This window comes from Lissotriton vulgaris, chromosome 5 (genome assembly GCF_964263255.1).
Source record: "Lissotriton vulgaris chromosome 5, aLisVul1.2, whole genome shotgun sequence".
Taxonomy (NCBI): Eukaryota; Metazoa; Chordata; class Amphibia; order Caudata; family Salamandridae; genus Lissotriton; species Lissotriton vulgaris.
The window spans coordinates 73,806,774-73,831,369 of record NC_141693.1 but is presented as its reverse complement, the minus strand read 5'-3'; the positions used below and the strand labels follow the sequence as shown (position 1 = coordinate 73,831,369).

Sequence of the window (24,596 nt, the reverse complement as noted above, 5' to 3'; positions counted from 1 at the left end):
CCCTTTTGTTGTGTAACAGGACTATGTCACACCCTGCAGTTTGCACCTCTTCTGTTGTGTCTGATGACCATGTTTGCCCATGTGCTGCACCCTGCATTACTACATGAATTCTTCTGACACCGATGACTGCGTGAGCCCATGCACGACACACTGCACTGCAGCACTGAATCCTTTCAGTCCAGCTTGAGATCCCAAAACACCCACACACAGAACCTTTTTGATCGTCTGCAGCTGCCACTGTGGCTCAAGGTATATGGCTTGGGATCTCAGCGCTCTGACACACACATTGTGCTCTTTTGCAGATTCTTATATAGGTCTCACAAAGTATATTCGCTTATAATCCCTAAACACCCACAAACGTACCTTGTGATTTTGGGTTGGATCCAAGGGTTGCATAGTGGTCCCTCAATACCCACACACATATCTTGTGGGTCCACAGGTTACATTGTGATCCCTGAATACCCACAGACACATCTTGTGCTCTTCTGCAGCCCCTTCTATGGGGCTCATAGTGCACAACCTGTGATCCCTGAAAGTGGACATATGTACCTTGTATTCCTCTGTGAGACTCACAGAGTATCTTCTCTTGAGAACCCTGGACACCCACATAAACACCATGTGCTCTTGGGCACGCTTCTCTATGGGATGCACAGGGTGACGTTTGATCCCACAACGCCCCAAAGCATACTTTGTATCCTCCTAAAGATTTGACGAGGGAATTCACTTGTGATCCCTAAAAGCCCCTCTGCAGTTTCTTTCTCTGTGGAACCTGCCCACATGCACTCCTTGTACAGGCCCATGATCCACCAGCATCCTCACAAATACCTGGAACTCATTATCAGCCTCGTCTATGGACTCGCTGTGGTTTGCCGTTTGATTCCCTGAACATCTACAGACACACCCTGTTCTCTTCTGCAGCCCCCTCACACAGGTAGGGTGACCAGATGGCTCCGTGCCACCTAGACACAACTATTCCAATTCTGCGCTTTTGATTTAACATATCAGTGCATTCTGGGAGTTGTGGTCACCTGTGACATGTAAAGGCAAAGTCTGGGAATGGAAAATCGGTCTCCCAGGAGCATGGAGCAATCTGGTCACCATATAAAAAGGTTATCTTGTGATGCCTAAACCCTCACGAACATAGCTTGTACTCTTCCACTGCCCTATGATGTGGCTTATCAAGTGAATTTGAAATCTCTCCATTTTCACAGACATACCTTGTGCTCTTCGCTTGTGGTTCCAGAACACCCACCCACGCACCTTGTGATCCTCTGCAGGTTCCTCAGTGGGGCTTCCTGTGTGACTTTGTGAACCCTGAATGCCCACAGACGCACCTCGTCCTCTTTTCCAGCCCCTTCTATGAGGCTTGAACAACCTGTAATCGTTAAAATCCGACTTAAATACCTTTCATTCCCTTGTGTCTTCATTATTGAACTCTGAACTCCCACCCACATACCCTGAGCTCTTCTGCAGACTCCTCCTCTACACAGAATGACTTGTCACATCTGAACACGTGCACACATATAGCTCGTGCTCTCAGGCTGCCTGCCTCCTTGATGGGGTTCACAGAGGGCTTTGGGATCCCTGAATTTCCACAGACAAACCCCCTGTGATCTTCACTTGTAGTTGCAGAGAAACCGCACACATACCTTGTACTCCTTTGCAGCCTCCTCTACAGGGCTTGCTGCGTGAGTTTTATGGTCGTTTGACTCTCGGCACACCAAACATATCATCCTCTGATCCTCTGCACAGAACAGCCTCAGTTTCTCTTCATGTTCCTCACACAGATTCTCCTCCAGGGGTCTCACGGGGGGCAGATGAAGCTGTTTAGCAATTTCCACCATGTTCCCCAGTTGTCTGTTGGGTCGGAGGTTTTTCTCAGAAGATATCTCCCTGCACTGTGGACAGGGGAAGTTTCCATCTCTTCCCTCCCAGCTCTGGGTGATGCAGGAGCGGCAGAAGTTGTGTCCACATTCAATAAGAATCACCGGATCAGTAAAATATTCCAAACAGATGGAACAAGTGGCCTCTTCCTGGAGGTCCCCGAGCTGAGCTGCTGCCGCCATGGTTCAGAAATGCAGGAAGTGAAGGTAAGTTTCAGTTTCTCTCTTTATGGAGTGGGTGTGTCTGTGCGTCTGCCCTTCTCTGTGTGCGCTGGGACTTCCGAGTTCAGCCTACAGTCACATGGCAGAGAACTGACTCCCCTGCTGCCTGTGCTTTACTTATAGGCTCGACACTTTCTCAACTAAAATAAAAAGTCAACGTTGTTTTGTTTTGGGATTCGGCCATAAGCTGTCACCTAAATACGATGTTCTGTAAAATCCTTTAAAAAAAATGTTGATTATAATAATTGTTTAGGAATTGCAAAGACAACTTTAAACTTTTTGGGCAATTTCTCACTGCATTTGCTATTTTAGATTTATGTTTCAAAACCTGTAAAATACCTTCTATTGATGCATTTTAAAATGTGTTCTTGCCCTGCATACAATACTAACTACAGTAAATTACCTGGCCGTGTAAAGGTTCACTTGCTGATGCCTTTACAGTAGCTGTTTTTTGTTTGAGGGAAGATTGTAACCACAGCCTGTGATTACCTGTTCTCTTGACAACAATATGGAGGAGGCAGGGATCCTGAGGGGATCCGGAGGGGATCCAGAGGGGATGCAGGAAGAGCCGGGGGCCAGTGGGGATCCGAAGGGGATCCGGAGGGGATGCAGGAAGAGCCGGGGGGGTGGGGCGGGGGGGGCAGAGGGGAGCCGGATTTAATCGAAAGAGGCAGCGTCGTCCGATAGAAGAAGAAAGCTGGTGATGAAAGGCCTGTAAGTTCAGTGCCCAATAATAAGGTCTCAATAGTAATCCGACCCTTAAATACAAGTACTGAGACTCAGCATAGTTTTGTCATTGTCAAAGCTCCCCACTCGCACGTCAGCGCTGCAAGTAGAGCTATCAGCGCATCTAAATCTTCAGATGTGTCCTGTGAGTATTGGGGCTCAGGAGGGCATTGTCAATGCGCTTCAATCCTCACCTGCACTTACGAGCCGAGGATTTGTTAAATGCAAAAAAGCCAGAAGTAAACCCAGTACGAATCGGCCAGGTGACAGTCCCCCGCCAGGGGCGGCCTTAGGCATGTGCAAGCTGTGCACCTGCACAGGGCCGCCAAACCCAAGGGGCCACCACACCAATATATATCCTTAATATAATAATCCTCTGAGGATGGATACATATTTGCATGGCGGCCCCTGGCAGGGATTTGGCGGCCTCCGTCTCTGTTCCACTTCCAAACACCCTGACCACCCCCTCTTCACTGGCCTCCGCGCCTGCGTTCCTCCAGGGACCCCCTACCTACGCTCCCTGCCCAGGGCCGCCATGAGCCTAGAGCCGCCCCTGCCCCCGCCGCTTCGGTCTCACCTCCTCTTCCTCTGAAGGTCACTGACGGCACTAGAAAACGGGTAATCCCGGGCCCCCATGGTGTGCCACAGTGACTAGCAACCATTGCTGAGAGGGCGGGCTCATTCCCCCCCCCCGCCTTGATAATTGGCAGCAGTGTGTCAAAGCCGCGCGGCACTGTAGTAATTAATATGCAGCCTCGAGCCAGGCACGACAATAGAAGTGTGAATTGCACTAAGGACATTTCTATTACAAATCTGACTCACCTTGCGAGCTGTGGCATTTCGCTTTAACAGACCGCCAAGTGGCCGCAAAGACTGACTCCTGGGGCAAACGGCCCTCACCTGGGCGTTCACACTCGGATCAGCAGAGCAGCTCAGTGGTGTGATGTGGCCTGGCTCCAGCGGCCACAGCGGTCCTTGGAGTTGGGTCGGATCGCAGCAGCGCGGAGGTCGGATCACCACTGATTTTAATATTTTACCCCTGCAGCCTCCAGAACTATTGAGGAACTCCAGCCTAAGCCACCTATAGCCTCGTGCCACTTGTAAGTCTGCCTCATGAGAGCGCTGACGTCGCGGTAGCCATTGGGCACTGGCTATCCTGTCAGACGCATGGAGGGAATGCCTTTCCATCATGTCAGATATAGCCTATACTTAACTTTATAGCACTGCAGCTCAGTAAAGTCTACCCGCAAGCATGCTGGGAGCCGTGTGCCTTTCAGAGTACAGCTGCAGCTCTAGTTTTTTGTTTTAATCACGCTGCATTACGGAATTAGTTAGCAGCGCTGCTACGTCTTCATGACAGCCGAGGCAGCCATTCCCACATATGCGTGACGTTGACGCCTCATGTGTGACACTTGGCAGGGCTGGGAATTACTCTATCCCCCACTCCAGGGATTTGAGCAAAAGGAACGGAGTTTGCATCAGTTATGTATGTATTACTGAGTGGATAGTTGAGAGGTAATGCTGCATAATCGCCTTTTAACGACGCTTTTACCGCCAGCATGGTTTCTCCATCTATGTGTTTTTTTGAACGCTTTTTTGTGGCTACGGAAGCCGGTTTGAACCGCTGCCGCTGTGGCTCTGTTAGCCAATGAATTCCCTGCAACGTGAACACCATCACGTTGATGACTCAGTGTATGTATCACGTGAGTCTTTTGTAGTTCTTTCTGCAAAAGAACTACTTGTTCCCAAAGCGTTTTATGCTTTATTGTGGCACCTGTGTCATCTTTGTAACCGTTTTTGCTCCATGTCTGCATGTCACTGTTGTATGACTTGACGCAGTAATGCGAATCGCACACTGTTAGTGTGGGGAATTCGCGATCGGCATTTTCAAGCGCCATCTTTAAAGATCTTATTTCAGTTCGCTGAGATGAACAGTTTCTGAGTGATTCAGTTTTGGTAATCATCGGTTTGAATTTACCAGAGCGCCAGCGACCTTTAACAATCGCGCACGCTGCATTGGAGGATTTTTTCTCTACATTGTAATGGTGTGAAAATCTGTCCATATAGATTACACAGGTATATTGTTCGAGAGGTAGAATTTTGATTGGCAGAGGATATTCTTGTTCGTATTCTAGATCATCTATTTTTTTCATTTTAGGGTCAAATTAGTATTTCACGTCTTCTGTAGCAAGAGAATTTTCCAATTGTATCCATTTTGGATCTAATGCCACTGCATTCAGATTGCGTGGACTTGTTAATGCCTCAAGGGCTGATTCTGCTGTATAAACAGTTATTCTCTTGCCTTGGGCTAGGGCTCTTTCTCTTGCTACAGCAGTTTGAACCGCTGTCAGAATTTTTTCTGTAGAGCTGAATTTCATTTCAGCTTGAGTGTACAAATGTGATTTGTAAGCTATAGGTACCGTTTCTCCCTCATTAGAGGTCAGGTATGTGAATCCGCATCTTCCTGGGATGACTCGGATTACAAGGTTGCGTACGTTTTTGCGTGTTTGCAGTTTTGTTTTAGTTAACATGTCTGTCTGTAATGATCTCTAAATTTCTGTGTGTTTTTGAGTCCAATGTATTGGTTTGAAATCATGTTTTATTAATTCATAGAGAAGTTTAACCCTCTCTGCACAATTTAGAATGTATGTTCTACCGAAATTCAGGAAGCCTAGTATTGATTGTAAATCTTTCAGCGTTTTTGGTGCTTGGAGTACTGCACACTTATCTAAGAAGTTGTCTGCCAGGCTTTTGCCTTCACTTGATAATTCATATCCTAAAAATAGGACTGTTAGATGGGCAATTCTTGACTTTTTAAAGTTGAATTTGTAACCCTCTGATGCGAATCCAAGAATTATGGTGTTCACTCTTTTTAAGTGAGTCTCCAGGTCATCGTCAGTAAGATAGATGTCATCGACATATGATAATGCCTCATCATCATATATTTGTAGTAATTCTGTTACCCATGCTGAGAATAATCCTGGGCTATTCTTGAATCCCTGTGGGAGCCGGCAAAATTGTTTTTGCGAACCCATTATTGAGAAAGCGGTCAAATACCTGCTTTCAGGTGCAATGTTTTGACAGAAGAATCCATTAGAGATATCTAATGTCGTTTTATATTTTTTGCGCATGATGTTGTTCATTAGTGCTGCACTGTGTGAATTTTGTACTGCAAAAGTTTTGCAGCAGGAGTTTAAGTGTCTGTAGTCCAAAACTAGACGATATGAATTGTCTTTGGCTTGGAGACAGGAAACAAAGGAATGTTCATTTGTGAGGTACATGTTTCAATCACCCCTTGATATTCAAGTTGATCTAAGATCTCCCTGACTTGCTTTTTAGCTTCTTGTTTAACTGGGTACTGCCTTTGTGCAGTGGGTTGATTTTTTAACTGGATTTTGTGGTGAGGAGAGTCCTCATCCCATCCTACATGATTTTTGTATAATACAGGGGCTTGGGCCACTGCCCATTTTCTTGCGAATGTGTATTTTTTATGAAGTAGAATATGATTTGAGAAGGCAGGCATAATCATTTCTTCGCCACGAGGGCACTCCCTGACAAACTCTGGTGGCCAGTCTTTTTCAGCTAACAGGATGTCATAGCCTGTAGAAAGATTCTCCCAAAAGAGACCTTTTATTTCCCTAGTTTTATCTCCCTCTATACGTAATGTTATTTCATATAGTTTATGGGGCACGCTAACTCGCGTGTCTGAAGTTTCCACCTGAATGTATTCATTCGTGTCCACTGTCTCCAGAAGATTCATCAGGATCTTGCGAGCTATGGTCACTTCTGCTGCGCTGTCTAGCATTGTCTGGGCCCACTCTCCGTTTTTAGATCTCGCTGGTGTTAGCAGCGCAAAGCGCTGCTCCAGCGAAAGACCTATTGTTGTGGGTTTGCCGGGAATGGGGTACAGGGGGTGGTTACGCGCTTCACCTCTGCGATTTCATCTCAAGGACGCGCTTCTGCAGTCGGGCTTGCATCACGTGTGCAGACTCTCCAGGGCGCTGCATATCTGTTTTTGCGATCGCGCCTAATGACTTCAGTGTCTCGTTTTTTTTAGGCAAGTTGCACGCGCTTTTTTTTTGCAGGCAAGTGGCACGCGACTCTCCAGGGCGCTGCAGATCTGTGCTGCAGATCTGTTGTTGTGATCGCGCCTAATGACTTCCGTGCCTCGCATTTTTTCTAGGCAAGTTTCACACGCTTGTCTCTCCAGGGCGCTGCAGATCTGTTGTTGTGATCGCGCCTAATGACTTCCGCGTCTCTAATTATTTTAGGCAAGTGGCCCGCGCTTCTGCTGGCCGTGTGCAGACTCTCCTGTGTGCTTCAGTTCAGATGTTGCTAACTAATGTGCTTGGTGATTTTTATTTAACCACAGTGTTAAAAGTTGCAAATGTACGTTAAAAGCCGCCTCACTGGGACTATGGTTGCTTTTAAATTCCAAAGCATTACCACGTCTCAAACTTCGTAACCCTTCTTGTCGCTGACACCATTACGGTTAAAAGAATGGCTTACAATATATCATTTCTACGATAGCTCTCATGTTATGGAATTAATTAAAATCAACATGTTATGTAAAAAGCCTCCTCACTGCCGCTTCTGCTGGCCCTGTGCACACTCTCCTGTGCGCTTCCGTTCAGCTGTTGTGAACTAATGTGATTGGTGATTTTTATTTAACCACGTGGGCTCTCACGTTATGGAATTATTTAAAATCAACAAGTTATGTAAAAAGCCGCCTCTCCTGTGCGCTTCCGTTCAGCTGTTGTGAACTGATGTGATTGGTGCTTTTTAGGTCTCGCTGGTGTTAGCAGCGCATATCGCTGCTTCAGCGAAAGATCTATTGGTTTGGGTTTCCTGGGAATGGCTGAGAGGGGGTGGTTACGCGCATAACCTCTGCGATTTCACCTCGAGGACGCGCTTCAGCTGGCTGGCTCGCATCACATGTTCAGACTCTCCTGGGCGCTGCAGCTCTGGTGTTGTGAACGTGCCGAACGTGCCTAATGACGGCGCCTAATGACTTACGTCTATCAGTCTAGCTGTCAATGTGCCCCGACGCCCCCCCTCACCGGGTCTCTCATACTCCTCTCGTCCTGTCCCGCGGTAGTGGCGCTGCACGGGATTCGTAGGTGGCTAGCTCCCTTCCCTTCACAGGAGCGCGGGGTAGGCTCCCGTCCGCTTCCTGTCTGTGCTGGTGGGCCCGCCCCCAAGCAGGCAGTCCCGGGCAGTCCAGCCTGGCTTCCTGTGTCTCGCCCGTGCAGAGGGACCGGAAACACTCAATCCAAGAAAGGTACGTTGCTTGTTGTGGTCGGCATTTGCTTGCAGCGTTTCTCAGTAGTGTCTACCAACTTTGATGCGCTCTAAGCTTTCAATTAGGTAGATAGGAATATTTACATTTTAAAGAGCTGCGAATGTTGCTGTATACAAGGAGGCGCGATAGGCCAAGAATCACACAAACTGATGAAGTGGGGAGCCGGGATCCCAACCTAGGTTTCTTCTTCTTCGAGAGAGACACACTTTCTGCTCTGCCCCAGCTCACCTCAGTCTGAAGTTCCAACGCTCACTCTGACCTGAATGGCAAATGTATTTTCTCTTATAGCCTTAGACAAACGTTAACACTTATAGACTGTTTTAGGAGGAAAAAAGATTGCCTCAGCTGTGCGAGATCCTGTCTTCCTTGGATCCACCTGTTGGGCAGACTTCATTGCAGGCTCTCTGAGCTGGATGCACCCTGTGTAGTGGCCTCTTTATGCCGGGTGAGACCACCGCCTTTATCCTCTGGGACTCTCTCCCAGCCTCTCATGGCCCTTCCTGTGAGATTCAAGCAGACCTCTTCTCTGAGGTATTGAGCCCCCTCACACCCCATTGGGCCCCTGCATGCGGGCGCAAAGCCTTGAAGCACCCTCTCTGGGGCTTTGCATGTGTTGTGCTCAGTCCGATGCCCGCAGCCCTCATTCTAGGCCCCGCCTGTACAGTGCAGCTCGCCAAGATCCCCTCCGGGCTCTTTGCCTGAGGGGAGCCAAACCACTGTCCCTCCATCGAGGACCCCCATGGGGTGCGCATCCACCCATTCTGTTGGACAGGCCACATGACGGGCCGCTCTCCCCCGGCTCGACCAGGCCCGAGCCCAGTCACGCAAGCACCACACACCACCATTGTACGCCCTACGTCCCCTCAGGGACACCTGCCCTCGAACATGATAACCTCGTGGGCCCGATCCACTGCCGACCCATGCGCCCAGCCTGGGCCGCCATCTTGGACACTTCACCACGAGGCCGCCTGGCCCCCGATCGACCTCAACCCTGGGCCTAGCCCGGCCTCAGACATTCCGGCACCACCCTCCACCCAGGAGGTGAGCGAGCTACTTGGCAAGTCAATGGGAGAAAGAGGTGTCGATGGCTCTCCCCCGGCCAGTGCCGCTCGCCCATCGCCTCCCCGGGCGCTGGCTCCACCCCCCTGCTGGGTGTCTGGACTCCCTCATCCCGGACCTCCCGACCTCCAAGTGCGAGGGTCCGGACATCAAAGCACGCCAGCCCTATAACTGAAGCAGCTCCAGAGCAGGAAGGCAGTTGTATCTTGGAGTCGAGAGACGAAAGAGGAACTCATCCTGGACGGACTACTGGCGCTGCCGTAGCTCTGTCCTGTGCACCATCGTCCTGCCTGTTGGCGCTGCCACAGCCGTCGTAACCTTCATCCTTCACCGTCGTCCGGATCTGCTGGCGAGGCCGCGGACCGTTGTAACCGTCATCTGCATCGGGACCTGCTTGGCTTCTCCACGGCCCGTCGACCATCTTTTATCCATCTCGGGACCTGCTTGGCTTCTCCACGGCCCGTCGACCATCCTTCATCCATCTCGGACCTGCTTGGCTCCTCCACGGCCCGATCAGCAAACACGCCGAGCTCGAGGATTGAGAGCTATCTAACTCATTGGTAACTAAGACTGTCCCGCTACCCTTTTCCTCAACCAGAGATCAGAATCGAGGGGACCCCTGAGTCCAGACCTCCTTGTATTATATCAACGTAACCTAAAGAATTGCATATAAAGTCTCGTTAACCTTCAATCTTGTGTGGTGTCCGTCTGTGGGGGGGAAGTTACTTATCTGTACAGTCGTTGGAGACGGCTCTCCCTGGAGACCTCTCCCCGTAATCTCGGCCGACCCTCCCGGTCCGTCTAACATTGGTGGCCAGCGGCGCGATCCGAATCACCGCATAACGTACAGAGAGTAGCTCACCCCACAACGAACAACAATGTCGACTAAAGAGAGCGGATCAACTGAGAAGTTCCAAATGGAAAAACTCGAGGAATACAGCCATCGTGAACTAAAGCAGTTCTGCATCGAACTAGGTATCGCTACCACCGGACTAAGTACCAAGGACGATTTTAAGCATGCCCTAGAATCTTGGGCAGAGACCGAGGATGTCGAAGCCCCGGAGCAAAGCACCGCGAAAAATACCAACACGGCCCCTGAGGGGCAAAGAACCAGTCTCTCGCAAGACGAGATCCAAGAAAGAGAAAAAGCCCGACTACACGAACTCGAAATGGCCCGACTCAAGATGGACATAGAACTCAAACTGGCCGAGCAAAAAATAAACTTAGAGCACCTTCGCCTCCGAGAAGAAAGAGAGGAGAAACAGAGGCAGAGGGAGCTCGAGGAAAAAAGACTAACGTACGAGCACGAGCGGAACCTAGCCGAGATCAACCTGCGCAAACAGAATAAAGAGTTAGGGGTGCCCGACAGACCGTCCACCCCAGGGACCACGGAGAAAAAAGTGCACATCCCCAAGGATGTGGTCCGAGAATATTTTCGAGAAGACGACATCCAGCAATGGTTTAAGGCCTATGAAATCGCGATGACTGCGCACCGGATCGATAGAGCCGACTGGGGAGCCGGCCTATGGGGCAAATTCCTCAACGAGGGCCGTGATACTCTGTTACAGCTCCCAGACCACCAGATGACCTCCTACGACCATATGAAAGCGGCCCTCCTCACCCGCTATGGCCTCACGCCCGAGATGTACCGTCAGAGGTTCCGAGACTGCACACGCATTCCAGGTACAACTTGGGTGGACTATGTAACGTACTTTAGCAGAGCCTTCGAAGGCTGGATCAGAGGGAACAACGTCACGACCTACGAGCAGCTGTTCAATCTGATGGTATGGGAGCATCTGTCCAACAATTGCTTCATTGAACTACGCCAACACCTCCTCGACAGCAAGTTAACCGATCCCCGGCAGCTCGCAGCCGAAGCTGACCGGTGGGAGATCACCAGAGTGGGCCGGAATGGGTTCTACGAGCAGAACAGGAACAACAATGGTCACCCCCGACCCAGAGGAGGAGGAGGGGGCCAAGGACGAGGAAAAGACAACACTCCGGCCGCCCCCACTACCAGCACCACCCCCCCGGCCAACCGGGGCAGCACCCCGGCGCGACCGGGATACAGAGCCAATGTTACCTGTCACCGATGCCAACGAGTCGGCCACTATGCAAACGACCCAAGCTGCCCGCAGTATCAGAGTCCAAGACCCCGCCAGGTGGCCGCCGCGGCACTAGGGGAAGAACAAATCTCCGAGGAACAAGAAACAGACGAGCAAGAGTATCAAGAGTGGGAGCCAGCCGCCATGACTCTCGCGTGCTTAGGGGGAAGAGACATGGTCCCGCGGGTCCCCCTACCCGCTAACACCCAGAAGTACAGCCAATGGGTGAGCATCAATGGACAACGGGCCGAAGCCCTTCGAGACACCGGGGCCAGTGTGACAGCCGTCCGCTGTCATCTGGTGACCCCAGAACAATATCTACCGAACATTCTCTGCCCTGTGCGATCAGCCGACAACTCGGAGAGTCTGTGTCGGATGGCCTGCGTCCCCTTTGAGTGGGGAGGGGTCTCCGGCATGTTGAAGGTAACGGTCCGAGACGACGCCCCCGTGGACTGCCTCCTCGGAAATGACCTGGAAAGCTCCCCGTGGGCAGCCGTGGAGCGAAAAGAACACTTGGGGATGTTGGGCGTCCCAGACTGGGCGTGCGTCACCACCCGGTCCATGGCCGCCCGTGCCAACCCTCACCCGGAAGAACCAGAATGGCCGGCGCCACCGCCTCCGGTCGCCCCCGCCGAGACCCCCGACCAGGGGATCCCCCTCGAACTTGCCCAACCTTCCGACCTTGCTAATCTTGACCAGTGGGCTCAAGAAGGGGGACCCACACAAGAACAATTTCGTCAGGAACAGAAGACCTGTCCCTCCCTTGAGGGACTCCGACAACAAGCGCTCGCCCAAAGCACAGGGGATACCTCCGGAACTCATTGGGTCTACTGGGACAATGACCTATTGTACAGCGAGCAACGAATCGCCGAGCTGGGGGCCAACCGAGTACTAGTGGACCACGCCACCCGCTACCCTGAGGCTATTCCTCTCCGGACCGTGACAGCCCCAGTGGTCGGCCGGGCCCTGATGGGGATCTTCTCCCGTGTGGGGTTCCCCCGAGAAGTCGTCAGTGACAGAGGCACAAACTTTATTTCCAAATATATGAAGTCCCTCTGGCAACAGTGTGGGGTCACCTACCGCTTCACGACCCCCTATTACCCCCAAGGGAACGGACTTGTTGAGCGGTTCAATCGCACGCTAAAAGGGATGATCGGGGGATTGGAAGAGCCCCTCCGTCGCCAGTGGGACGTGCTGCTGCCGTGCCTCCTCTTCGCCTACCGGGAGGTCCCACAGAAGTCCCTAGGCTTCAGCCCATTCGAGCTGCTCTATGGGCATCCAGTACGGGGGCCACTCAGCCTGATCAAAGAAGGCTGGGAGATGCCTCCGGCCAAGAGTCCTCCAGATGTCTTCCGGTACCTCCTCACCCTCCGCAACCAGTCCCGGCGGTTCAGAGACCTAGCCAAAGCCAACCTAGAGACCAGTCAAGAGGACATGAAGAAATGGTATGACCAGAACGCCTCATCTATTGAATTCGAGCCGGGGCAACAGGTCTGGGTAATGTCCCCCACAGAACCGTGCGCTCTCCAAGACAAATGGACGGGACCCTTCAAGGTAATCGAGCGCAAGGGTCCTGCCACCTATCTGATCGATATGGAGTCCGCCCGGAATCCGCTCCGAGTCCTCCACACCAACAGACTGAAACCCCACTTTGCACGAACAGAACTCAGTCTCTTGATGGCCACAGACAATGGGGTTGAAGACGACTCCGAGCCTCTCCCTGACCTCTTGCGGACCCAGGTGCAAGACGGCTCCGTGGATGGGGTCCGACTCTCGGAGACCCTCACCAGAGAACAACGCCAAGAGTGCCAAGCCCTCCTATCACGATTTGCCAGTCTGTTCTCCCTCACCCCAGGTGTCACTTCCTGGTGTGTGCACGATGTGGACACCGGAGACAGCCCTCCTATCCGCCACCGGGCCTACCGCGTACCTGATCGGGTACGGGCCTGCATCCAGGCGGAAGTAGCTAAGATGCTCACGCTCGGGGTCATCGAGCCCTCAGACAGTCCATGGGCCAGCCCGGTCGTACTGGTCCCCAAAGCAGCCGCCCCCGGAACCACCCCAGAGCTCCGGTTCTGTGTCGACTACCGGGGCCTGAATGAAGTCACCAGAACGGACGCACACCCCATCCCCCGGGCAGATGAACTGGTCGACCGAATGGGCGCTGCCCGCTACCTCAGCATCTTCGACCTGACGGCAGGTTATTGGCAGATCGGCCTCACACCCCGAGCACAAGAACGTTCTGCCTTCTCCACCCCCGATGGCCACTATCATTTTACGGTCATGCCCTTCGGCATGAAAAATGCCCCAGCGACTTTCCAACGGCTCGTCAATCAGGTCCTGGCGGGGCTCGAAGAGTTCAGCGCCGCCTACCTGGACGACATCGCTGTGTACAGCCACCAGTGGACCGAGCACCTCCACCACCTCCAAGCAGTACTGCAAGCCCTTCAGCGAGCTGGCCTCACGATCAAGGCCAGCAAATGTCAGATTGGACAAGGGTCGGTGACCTACCTCGGACACCAGGTGGGAAGCGGCCTAGTGGCCCCTCTACAGCTGAAGATTGCCGCCATCCAGAACTGGCAACCCCCTATCACTCAAACTGAGGTGCGAGCCTTCCTGGGCCTCACGGGCTACTACCGAAGGTTCGTGAAAGACTATGGTACCATCGTGGGGCCTCTCACCGAACTCACATCAAAAAATCAGCCCAAGAAGGTGAACTGGACCCCAGAGTGTCAAGCGGCATTCGAACAGTTAAAGGCCGCCATGTGTTCCGCTCCTGTGCTCCAGGCCCCAGACTACAGCCGGGAGTTCGTCGTCCAGACGGACGCCTCCGACCAGGGCATTGGGGCGGTCCTGTCCCAAGTGAACACCGAAGGCCTTGATCAACCGGTGGCCTTCATCAGCCGGAGACTCCTACCACGGGAGCAACGCTGGAGCACCATAGAAAGGGAAGCCTTCGCTGTGGTATGGGCCCTCAAGAAGCTCCGGCCCTACCTTTTTGGCACCCACTTTCGGGTGCAGACTGACCACCGACCCCTGCAGTGGTTGATGCATATGCGGGGGGAAAACCCAAAACTGCTACGCTGGTCCATCTCCTTGCAAGGTATGGACTTCACGGTTGAACACCGGCCTGGGTCCGACCACGCCAACGCGGATGGCCTGTCCCGGTTTTTCCGCCTCGACGAAGAGAGTCCCCAAGAGGATGGGTAACTCTCCCCGCCTTCAGCTGGGGGGGACGCATGTTGGACAGGCCACATGACGGGCCGCTCTCCCCCGGCTCGACCAGGCCCGAGCCCAGTCACGCAAGCACCACACACCACCATTGTACGCCCTACGTCCCCTCAGGGACACCTGCCCTCGAACATGATAACCTCGTGGGCCCGATCCACTGCCGACCCATGCGCCCAGCCTGGGCCGCCATCTTGGACACTTCACCACGAGGCCGCCTGGCCCCCGATCGACCTCAACCCTGGGCCTAGCCCGGCCTCAGACATTCCGGCACCACCCTCCACCCAGGAGGTGAGCGAGCTACTTGGCAAGTCAATGGGAGAAAGAGGTGTCGATGGCTCTCCCCCGGCCAGTGCCGCTCGCCCATCGCCTCCCCGGGCGCTGGCTCCACCCCCCTGCTGGGTGTCTGGACTCCCTCATCCCGGACCTCCCGACCTCCAAGTGCGAGGGTCCGGACATCAAAGCACGCCAGCCCTATAACTGAAGCAGCTCCAGAGCAGGAAGGCAGTTGTATCTTGGAGTCGAGAGACGAAAGAGGAACTCATCCTGGACGGACTACTGGCGCTGCCGTAGCTCTGTCCTGTGCACCATCGTCCTGCCTGTTGGCGCTGCCACAGCCGTCGTAACCTTCATCCTTCACCGTCGTCCGGATCTGCTGGCGAGGCCGCGGACCGTTGTAACCGTCATCTGCATCGGGACCTGCTTGGCTTCTCCACGGCCCGTCGACCATCTTTTATCCATCTCGGGACCTGCTTGGCTTCTCCACGGCCCGTCGACCATCCTTCATCCATCTCGGACCTGCTTGGCTCCTCCACGGCCCGATCAGCAAACACGCCGAGCTCGAGGATTGAGAGCTATCTAACTCATTGGTAACTAAGACTGTCCCGCTACCCTTTTCCTCAACCAGAGATCAGAATCGAGGGGACCCCTGAGTCCAGACCTCCTTGTATTATATCAACGTAACCTAAAGAATTGCATATAAAGTCTCGTTAACCTTCAATCTTGTGTGGTGTCCGTCTGTGGGGGGGAAGTTACTTATCTGTACAGTCGTTGGAGACGGCTCTCCCTGGAGACCTCTCCCCGTAATCTCGGCCGACCCTCCCGGTCCGTCTAACACATTCCTATTTGTACTGCAGAGTGCAGAGCCACTGCCCCTTCCTTTTGGCCTGGCCTGTGGGGCTTATAGCGCAATGTCTCTGCCTGTAGAGGGCACCTGTGCATGAACCCCCCTCACTGGGCCCCGTCTGTGGAATGCAGGGGTAATGTCCTTCCATCGATGCCCCCCATGGGGTGCGCATCCCCCCAACCCTTTCCCATTTGTACTGCAGAGCCACAGTGCAGAACAACTGGCCCTTCCTCGTGGCCTGGCCTGTGGCGCTTATAGCGAGATTTCTCTGCCTGTAGAAGGCAGGTCTCCATTAACCGCCTTCCTGCTCCCACACCTGCGGAATGCAAGGGGTAATGTCCCTCGGTCCGTACCAGTTCCCGCTCCCTCACACTCTGACACTTTCAGCTTCTGCTCTGCCTTTCCCCTCCGGGTTGAGGGTCCTGCGGGTGGGTGCGCTGCTCGATGGAACTTGGGAGCCCCCTCCCCGCTTATGCTCCCAAGTACTGAGTGCTTTAACGCCAATTAGGGGCGGCTGCCACACAGCCCCATTGAGCGCCGCCTGCCCCTGAATGCATCTGCCTAGAAATGAACACGAGGCGGGGAGTGGGTGAATGGTCAGGAGAGGGGGCTCTCCCGGAGGAAGGGGAGCTATGATTTTATGGAGCGCTCAGAAGCAGCGCCTTTCAGATTTATGTGCACTTCGACAACCGCAAGATCTGTGGAATCCCTTCGAGGGGGCCTCAGAGGGACTTTTGCAACCTTCTCAAAGCGGGCTGGGGCTGATCTCGGGAGGGGCTTGGCATCAATAGTAACGTTTCCAAATTACCATCATGACTCTGGGCAATAGCTTGCTTAATCTTCCCGACGGCCCCCAGCGCCGAGAGACCCATACGGGTGATTGTGCTGCTTTACAAATGTGGATTATCATGTCATATGCTGGGATTCCCATATAACTGTAATTACTAATCAAAGGCCGGCTTAATATCCCACCCGCATTCTGTTAGCCCCGCACAGCTGGTCAGGGGGCGTCCTCCGCAGAGGCGTCTGGGCTGCTGCTGCCCTCACACTGCACTACAGCTAGTGCATACTGGCCGGGGTCTGCAGGAAAACGCACAGCTGATACGGCGCCTCTCAAGAGATAACCGCGTGGGAGCTATGCAAATGTTTATAAGTGTGAATGCGGTGGCACTGGTGCCTTTCTGGTGCCTATTAGACTCGCAAGTCCTTGGGGAAAAAAACAATTTTGTGTTTGTAATCATTTTGGTGCATTTAAGACAGAGCTGCACGAAACTTCATCTTAAAAGGATGCCCTGCCACGGTCTAAGGTAGCTCTGTGCCACCATGGCTCACTGCTTTTCTCTGCCCGGCCACAGGCTGGTGACTTGAGAAATCCGTGGCTCACAGGGCTCCGGTGGCTTCCTGACACTGTGGAACTGTTCCTTCTATGTTGTCTCAGGGATACCCGTCTCTGTCGGAATCTGGCCTTCCCCTGGCACGGCTAGCATTGGGATGCTGTGGCTCACAGTACTCTGCGCCGCCACAGGCGGGGACTCACTAGAGTCAAATCTGTAGTTGCACAGTTCATTAAAACAAGCATTTGCAATGCAATAGGTCTTGCATTTGCGAGAGTTTGAGCTATTGGCATTGTAAATGGCAATGCCTTTTATTAAAAGCGTTTGAAAACCTGCAAGCTGTGCGTAACAAGCACTTTGTAATTGTAGTCCTTGCTTATGAGAAGCAAAGCTGGCAGTTTCTTTGACTGTTATGTTATGTTATGTTAAGTGTTGCTTATAAAGCGCACTGACACCGAAGCTTCCTGGCGCTGGTAGACAGAACAGAGTGAGGGGAAGGTAAAGGAACAGAGTCTACATGGGGGTGGGGAAGAGGTAGGTTTTTAGCATTTTCCTAAATTTGAGAAAAGAGGAGCAGGATTTAATAGAGAAAGGGAGGAGGTTCCAGAGCCCAGGGGCTAGATGAGAGAACCGGCGTCCGCCGAATCTCTTAGTTTTGCTCCTGGGGATGATCAGCAAGTCGCGGTGGGCGGATCGAAGATTACGTGTAGGACAGTAAGGGCGGATGATAGATTTTAGGAAAGCGGGGGAAGGGCAATGAAGTGCCTTAAAGGTGAGGCAAGCTACCTTAAAGGCAGCCCTTCGCTCAACCGGGAGCCAATGCAGGTTCGTGAGCAGAGGTTTAGCTGATTGCCATCTAGGTGTTCCATGGATCAGGCGGGCAGCCTGGTTCTGGACGATTTGAAGGCGTTGAGTCAGGTATTGTGGCAGACCGTGGTAAATGGCGTTGGAGAAATCCAAACGGGAAAGTACCAGCGAAATAACAGTTTGGGTGAGTGCTGCCGGGGGGAAGAAAGTGGCGGATTTTACGGATCCTCCGAAGTTGGAACATACAGGAGGAAACCACCGCTCCCACCTGAGCCCTGAGAGAAAGCTCGGTGTCAATAATGACACCCAGACTTTTTACTGATTTTGCTGGGATGGGGGGGAGCCAAACTCTGGAGGCCAGAACTGTGGACCCCAGTAGGTAGAGCTGAGTCCAGGAAGTAGGAGCTCAGTTTTACCGGGGTTCAACTTCAATTGGTTCTGGTTCATCCAGAGTTGGATATGAGTCATGGCTCCATGAAAAGTTTTGATGGCATTTGGTGAATTGAGGGGAAAGATGATTTGGAGATCGTCAGCATAGTTATAAGTGACGATGTCCCATTTCAGAAGCGATTGAATGAGTGGCCGGAGGTAAAGATTAAAGAGGAGCGGGGAGAGGGAAGAGCCTTGGGGGACACCACAGGATGTGAGAGTTTTTTTTAGCAGTGTAGGGACCAAGGCGGACCGCCTGTGTTCTCCCCGTAAGGAAAGACCTGACCCACTCGAGAGCAACGCCCTGGATGCCCGCCTGCCCGACACGGTGGAGAAGGATGTCATGATCCACCGTGTCGAACGCGGCCGACAGATCCAGTAAGACGAGGGCTTGGGGGTTTCCCGCGTCCGCGTTGCCTCTGAGTGTGTCAAGGACTGCCAGGATAACGGCTCCTGTGGAATGGGCGGGTCTGAAGCCGGCCTGGGTTGGTACAAGATAGCCGGAGGATTCAATAAACCTGGACAGGCAGCGAGTGACGTGAGCCTCCATAAGTTTAGAAAAATAAGGGAAAAGAGAGATGGGGCGGTAGTTCGATGGCTCCGTTATGTCGGCGCCAGGTTTTTTTAGTAAGGGTACCAGAATGGCTTCCTTAAAGGAAGTGGGGCAAATGCCGCTGCTGAGGGAGCTATTAAGTAGATGTAGAATACTGTCAGGTAAATTGAGACATATGCTCCGCAGAACGGACGGTGGGCAGCAGTCATTTGGGGAGCCAGATTTTACGCGAGTGGCTAGTTCCGCCAGAGAAGAGGAGTCTAGAACCGGGAAAGAAGTGAAGGACAGGGGGTTGTTGAGGGATTTATCCAGTAGTGACAGTTGGGGGAGTGAGGGAATGGATTTTTTGATGGTGGAAATTTTTTCTAGGAAAAACGAGTTCAAGGTGTCACAGGCCTCCTGCGTAGGGGTCTGGGCTGGTAGGGTCCTGTCATCTGTGGTTAACTCGTTCAAAACTCTGAACACCTCCTTAGATTTGTTAGTTGCCAGGGAGATCCTACTGGCGAAGTGTTCAGTTTTAGCTGAACGGATAGCTGTTTTAAATTCTTTGCGAGCGATCAGATAAGATTATTTGGCTAGGTCAGAGTAATCGTGTCTCCAGATGCGTTCCAACTGGGGTGTTTTGAGTTTCCGGGCTTTAAGGTCATTGGAGAACCACCTGTGAGAGTTCCTGTGTCTGGTACAGGGAAATTTGACCAAAGGGGCAAACAAATCGCTGGCCGACTCGAGCCAGGTAGCCACATTTTGTTCCAGCCTGTCCGTGTCGATGGGGTCGGAGATCACCGGGGAGGAGTCAGCCAGGGCAGTAAGGAATCCCTAGGAGTCATATGAGCTCCATTTGCGGGCATGGCCGCCGGCCATCAAGGGAGCAGGGGTCTGAGCAGCAACTGTGATGATGGTGTCTACCAAATAATGGTCAGACCAGGCGCACGGACGTATGTCTGGTGGGGACAGCTCCAGGTTGCAGGTCCAGATTTGGTCCAAGACATGTCCCTTGATGTGAGTGGGTTGGGAGACATGTTGGACAAGGTTCAGGCTTTTAATCGTCTCAAAGAGCTCAATAGCATGGGGGCCGGCATGGCTGTCGCCAAACCAGTAATTCAGGTCGCCAAAAATGGCGAGATGGGAATGCGATATAAGAAGGGAGGACAGTTGTTCACTTAGAATGGTGGAAAAAGATGGCATGGAATGTGGGGGCCGATATAGTAGAAGGAGTGTGAGGGGGCCAACGTCCGTTTGCACGTTAATAATTAGGTTCTCCACCTCAGGTAAAGGAAGGGAGTATGAAGATATGGATTTCAGGCGCTTGGAAATAATGGCCGCTACCCCACCCCCAGGCCGGTCGCCAAGGCGGTCGGCGCGAAGGATGTAGTAATCGGGGGGGAGGGCTGCCAGAATATCCGGCATGGACTCTGAGGTGAGCCATGTTTCTGTGAGTAAAAGCATATCAGGGTTCGAGCTAGTTAGCAGGATAAAAATATCCTCAGAATGCTTCACCAGTGAGCGGGTGTTAAGATAAGATACCCTGAGGGATGTGGTGTTCGCTGGTGGCGATGCTAGGGGTATGCGGCCTTTGAGGAGGGATTGGTTGGGGCGCATGAGGCCCGCCGACGTAATGCGATGCAGAGCCGTAGAAGATGGTAAAATTGCAGTGTGCTGAAAGTCCCTGAGTGCTTGGGGGGAATATCTAATAGGCTGAGCGGCGTGGCATGCCCTCAGGCCCGTCCTGGCGCGGACGGGCGCAGACGGGCTTGCCTTTGGCGCGCCTTCGGCGCGCCCGCTGCGCCCGTCCGCTGCGCGGCTGTGGGAGGCACATGATTTATGTAGGTGAAGAACAGGAAGGGGCGTGGCCCGTGATGAAGGGGGCGTGGCCTGACCAGGCTTCCCCGGAATGACGTGGCAAGGAATGGCGGCCCGCGACAGCGTTCAGATCGGCTGTGCGGGGGAGGGGAAATAGCCAGAGTGTTGACTGACAGCCTTTCTTCTCGTAAGCAAGGACTATACGTACAAAGTGCATGTTTATGCATGGCTTGTAGGTAGCACCACCTCAGCCAAAGGTCTCATGTAGATATTAAATAGAGTAGGGCTGAGGGATGACCCCTGGGGAACACCGCATTGAAGCTGTATTGGAGGAGAAACTATATCATCCTCAAACACCGAGAAGGTCCGATTGGACAGGAAAGAGTGAAGCCAATTCAGTGCGGTCCCAGTGATACCTACATTACTCAATCTCTGAGTAAGAATCGTATGATTAACGGTATCAAAGGCCGCACTGAGGTCTAATAGTAGTATGGCCGCACATTTCCCTTCGTCCAAAATCTTCCTTGTTTCCTCAACTACTGCCACAAGGGCCGTTTCAGTGCCCTGTTTGCATCTAAACCCAGTCTGGGTGTAATGTAGCAGGTTATTAGCTTCAACGAAGGTGGATAGAAGAGAGTTGACATGTTTTTCAGTGATCTTGCTAACAGTTGGCAGCAAGGAGATGGGACGATAGTTGGCACAGTCATCAGGGTTGAGGTTGGGCTTTTTTAATAACGCTCTTACTCTTGCTTGTTTCCACATAGGTGGGACTACTCCAGCGGCCAAGGATGTATTAATCACATCCTGTATCACAGGGGCCACTGTGTCTGAGACAAGGTTGAGGATGGTTGGTGGAGCTACATCACTTGGTGATCCAGATTTCAAATTCCCCAAAAGCACTTGAGCCTTTGCGCCATCTAGGGGAGAGAATTCTTTAAGCGTAGGTAGGTCTTGTGCCAGGGGGGGGGGTTAGACCTATGGCAGTCACCTGAAAGGATGCATAGATATTTGCTACCTTTGCGGCAAAGAAATTTGCTAAGTCCCTGCAGCGCGGGAGTGCCAGAGTTGAACCCATAACGGGGGTAGGACGGATAACCAGAGATTTAAAAATTTTAAAAATTTCCCTGGAGGAACTGGCAGCTGAAGAGATCTTTTCCTGATAATAGTTGGACTGGGTCACTTTTATAGCCTGCTTATAATTGCGTAAGGCTAATCTGTAAACATTTTTGCTATCTTCACAGTAATCTTTCCTCCACCTTCTCTCCTTATGTTTACATATCTGTTTGAGAGCTCTCAATTCAGGGGTGTACCAAGTTTTTTTATTCGCCCCTTTCCGATGAGAGAGTTCAGTTTTAGGCAGAGTCGCCTCAAGAGATTCCTCTAGCCAATGATTGAAACGCGCATTTGCTTCTATTGGGTCATTATTATACTCTGGCTTTGTTTTCCTGAGTTCAACTATCCATTTGTCCACAGGCAGTTTGGACCAGACCCTACTCATTTTTTTAGAAAAATTGGTCTGTATTGGTTGCTTATGGTGGGTCAAGGAAAAGGACAAGAGGGTGTGGTCCGACCAAGGAACCACTGTTGAGTTTTCAAACTTCAGTACGTTCATATTAGTATAACAATGGTCAAGAGTGTGACCTGCTATATGTGTAGGGCCTTGAACAATTTGCTTAAGTTCGATCACCTCTAAAGCTGTGGTCAATTTTTGGCAAGCATGGGTGTCTCCTTCATCAAGATGTATATTAAAATCTCCAAGCATAGTGAAGTTGGAGGCATTGCAGGAGAGGTTAATGGCACAGCTCACAAGCTCTTCACAAAATTGGCCGAGAGGCCCAGGGGGCCTATACACAAGGAGCCCTGTGCATGTACAGGTCGGGGACAGTGTATTGGAAAAGGACAAACTTTCTGACCCTTCTATGGAAACCTTCTCATGTCTGCAAACCGCTGAAGTTTTAAAAATTATAGCAATCCCTCCACCCCTCCCGTCAGTACGATCTTGTCTCACAATTGCATAATTAGGAGGCAAGGCTCTCACTATATCTGGATCTGAGCTCTCATTGGTCCATGTCTCCGTAAGGAAGAGTACCTCTAGGTCTCTTCCTCAAGGAGTAATGAGATTTCCAGCGCATGCTTACAAAGAGATCTGCAATTTATTAATGCCAGTGAGTAGGAACCTACATCAGGAGTTACGATATCAGCAGTAAACTTAAAGTTACAGCCGTTACAGGGAGTTTGATCATTGACGTATGGAGATAGTAGATTACAGGTGGGCTTGTGCTCCTTTCTAACTAGTGGGAGTTGATCCCTATCATATGTTTTTAACGGGTTATCGTGAGTCCTAGATGTTAGGGGACTAGCCCCTAGGCCCGTGCAGGCCCGGACGGGCCCAGGCGGGCTTACCTTTGGCGCACCTTCGGCGCGCCGCCGGCTCGCCCGCTGCGCCTGCCCGCTGCGCTGCCGGGAATCAATCTCCATTTATAGGGTGGAGGGGAACAGGAGGTAGGACAACAACTAGTCCGCTCACCTGAATTCCTCCCCAAAATGTCTGCCGGCCCTGTCTCAGGCCGCGTCAGAGCCTTAATCCCTCTGCGCGGGGAGCAGGGTTCGATTCCAGCAAGGGGCAGCTAATTTTAAATTGCAAATGCTTGTTCAGTTGTGTCCTCAGTAACCTCGGCATGTTTAATTTTAATACTTGCTACCTTCTTTCTGGGAAATTGTGATTTTTTTACTTTGATGAGCAGGTTCTTTGTCTTTGGACTTGACGTGCTCTTCCTTGTGTTCTGACCGTCCTATTCTTTACGATTTCTGTGAGGAAGTCTGAAAAGAGCGAGAGGGACGTGTATCAATATCTTGATATCTATCAGGTTTTCTCAATTTATCCCTATCTCTAAGATTGTATCTTTTCTCAGAGGGTTCCCTTTGGGGAGACTTGCCTCCTCGGCCAGGAGATCTTTCTCTCCGTTAAGGAGATCTTCCTCTGGACTGGAATCATTTTTCCTTGGGAGTGGATTGTTTATTACCATCCCAACTCTTTTTTGGAGTATTTAGATTATTTTTAATAAATGTTTTTTCTGGATTTTCAGTTAATTGTGGTTTTATTGGTTTCCCACCCAAACTATCTCTTCCTAGCTCTTCATAGGATTTTTCTATGATTCTGGCAAGTTCAAATGGTTGGTCTGTTATATCGGTCTCCTTCAATTTCTGGAGGTACTTTATATCGTCCATTGCCAATTGAACTAATTGCTTTGTTAATTTGTTTTGTTTCAATGTCTGGGTGTGTTGTGTAGCTGGCTAGAACCGGCCACGTGGCACCTGGTCTACCTAGTGGACCGTGCCTGGTGATGTGATTTTGATGTTTTAGGGCGCCTTTAAACCAGAGCAGGTGCTCTTGATAAGTTAGTGGGATTTCAACGTCCTCGAAAGGAGTGTATATATCCGGAGGTTCCTCTATTTTGTAATAGTGGAAATCTTTTGTCACAGCGTGTGCTGCTGGAAAATGTATCCATGAATAGAATACCTCTGTCTGCCGATACTCATGTGCCTCTATCACGAATATGACCGTACCACCTCTTGGTGATAGTCCATTCTCTATAAGTTTAGGAGTTATAGTTCTTCTTATATTGACCGGAACGATTATAGCACCCGGGTCATTTTCTTGGATGGTTGTGTCATCCGCTAAGAGTTGAGCTGCTAATGCTTCTCTATCTCTTTCTTCGTCACTTTCCCCCATTTTACTGAAAGAAAGTTTTTTGTTGCAGATCAAGTTTCAAGGAAACAAAGATTAGGTGCACAATATTTTGGAACACTGTATCCTTCAACGTTGACTAAACCAAAAACTAATACATAGGATTCTCATCCTACTAAGTTCCGGCGGATATTAACCTTTCACCCACTCCAGACGTCTATTGGAGTTTTTACGGGAGAAAGGGGTCTGTGTGAAAAGCACGACTGAGTTACTCTAGTGTTTTGCGTTAGATTATCGCCTTACCAAACGTTGGGCGCCATGTAGTGTAGTTCCT

At 51.6% G+C, this 24,596-nt stretch overlaps 1 protein-coding gene across 1 annotated transcript in view; it reads right to left on the bottom strand.

Moving 5' to 3' along the window:
- Positions 1-2,092, bottom strand: part of LOC147710223 (E3 ubiquitin-protein ligase TRIM39-like) — a 150,818-nt gene extending 148,726 nt beyond the window's left edge. The window contains exon 1 of the mRNA XM_086920903.1: positions 1,650-2,092. Coding sequence (XP_086777029.1) covers positions 1,650-2,066 — 417 coding nt within the window. The 5' untranslated portion in view covers positions 2,067-2,092. The remainder of the gene's footprint in view (positions 1-1,649) is intronic.
- Between the last annotated feature and the right edge of the window lie 22,504 nt (positions 2,093-24,596).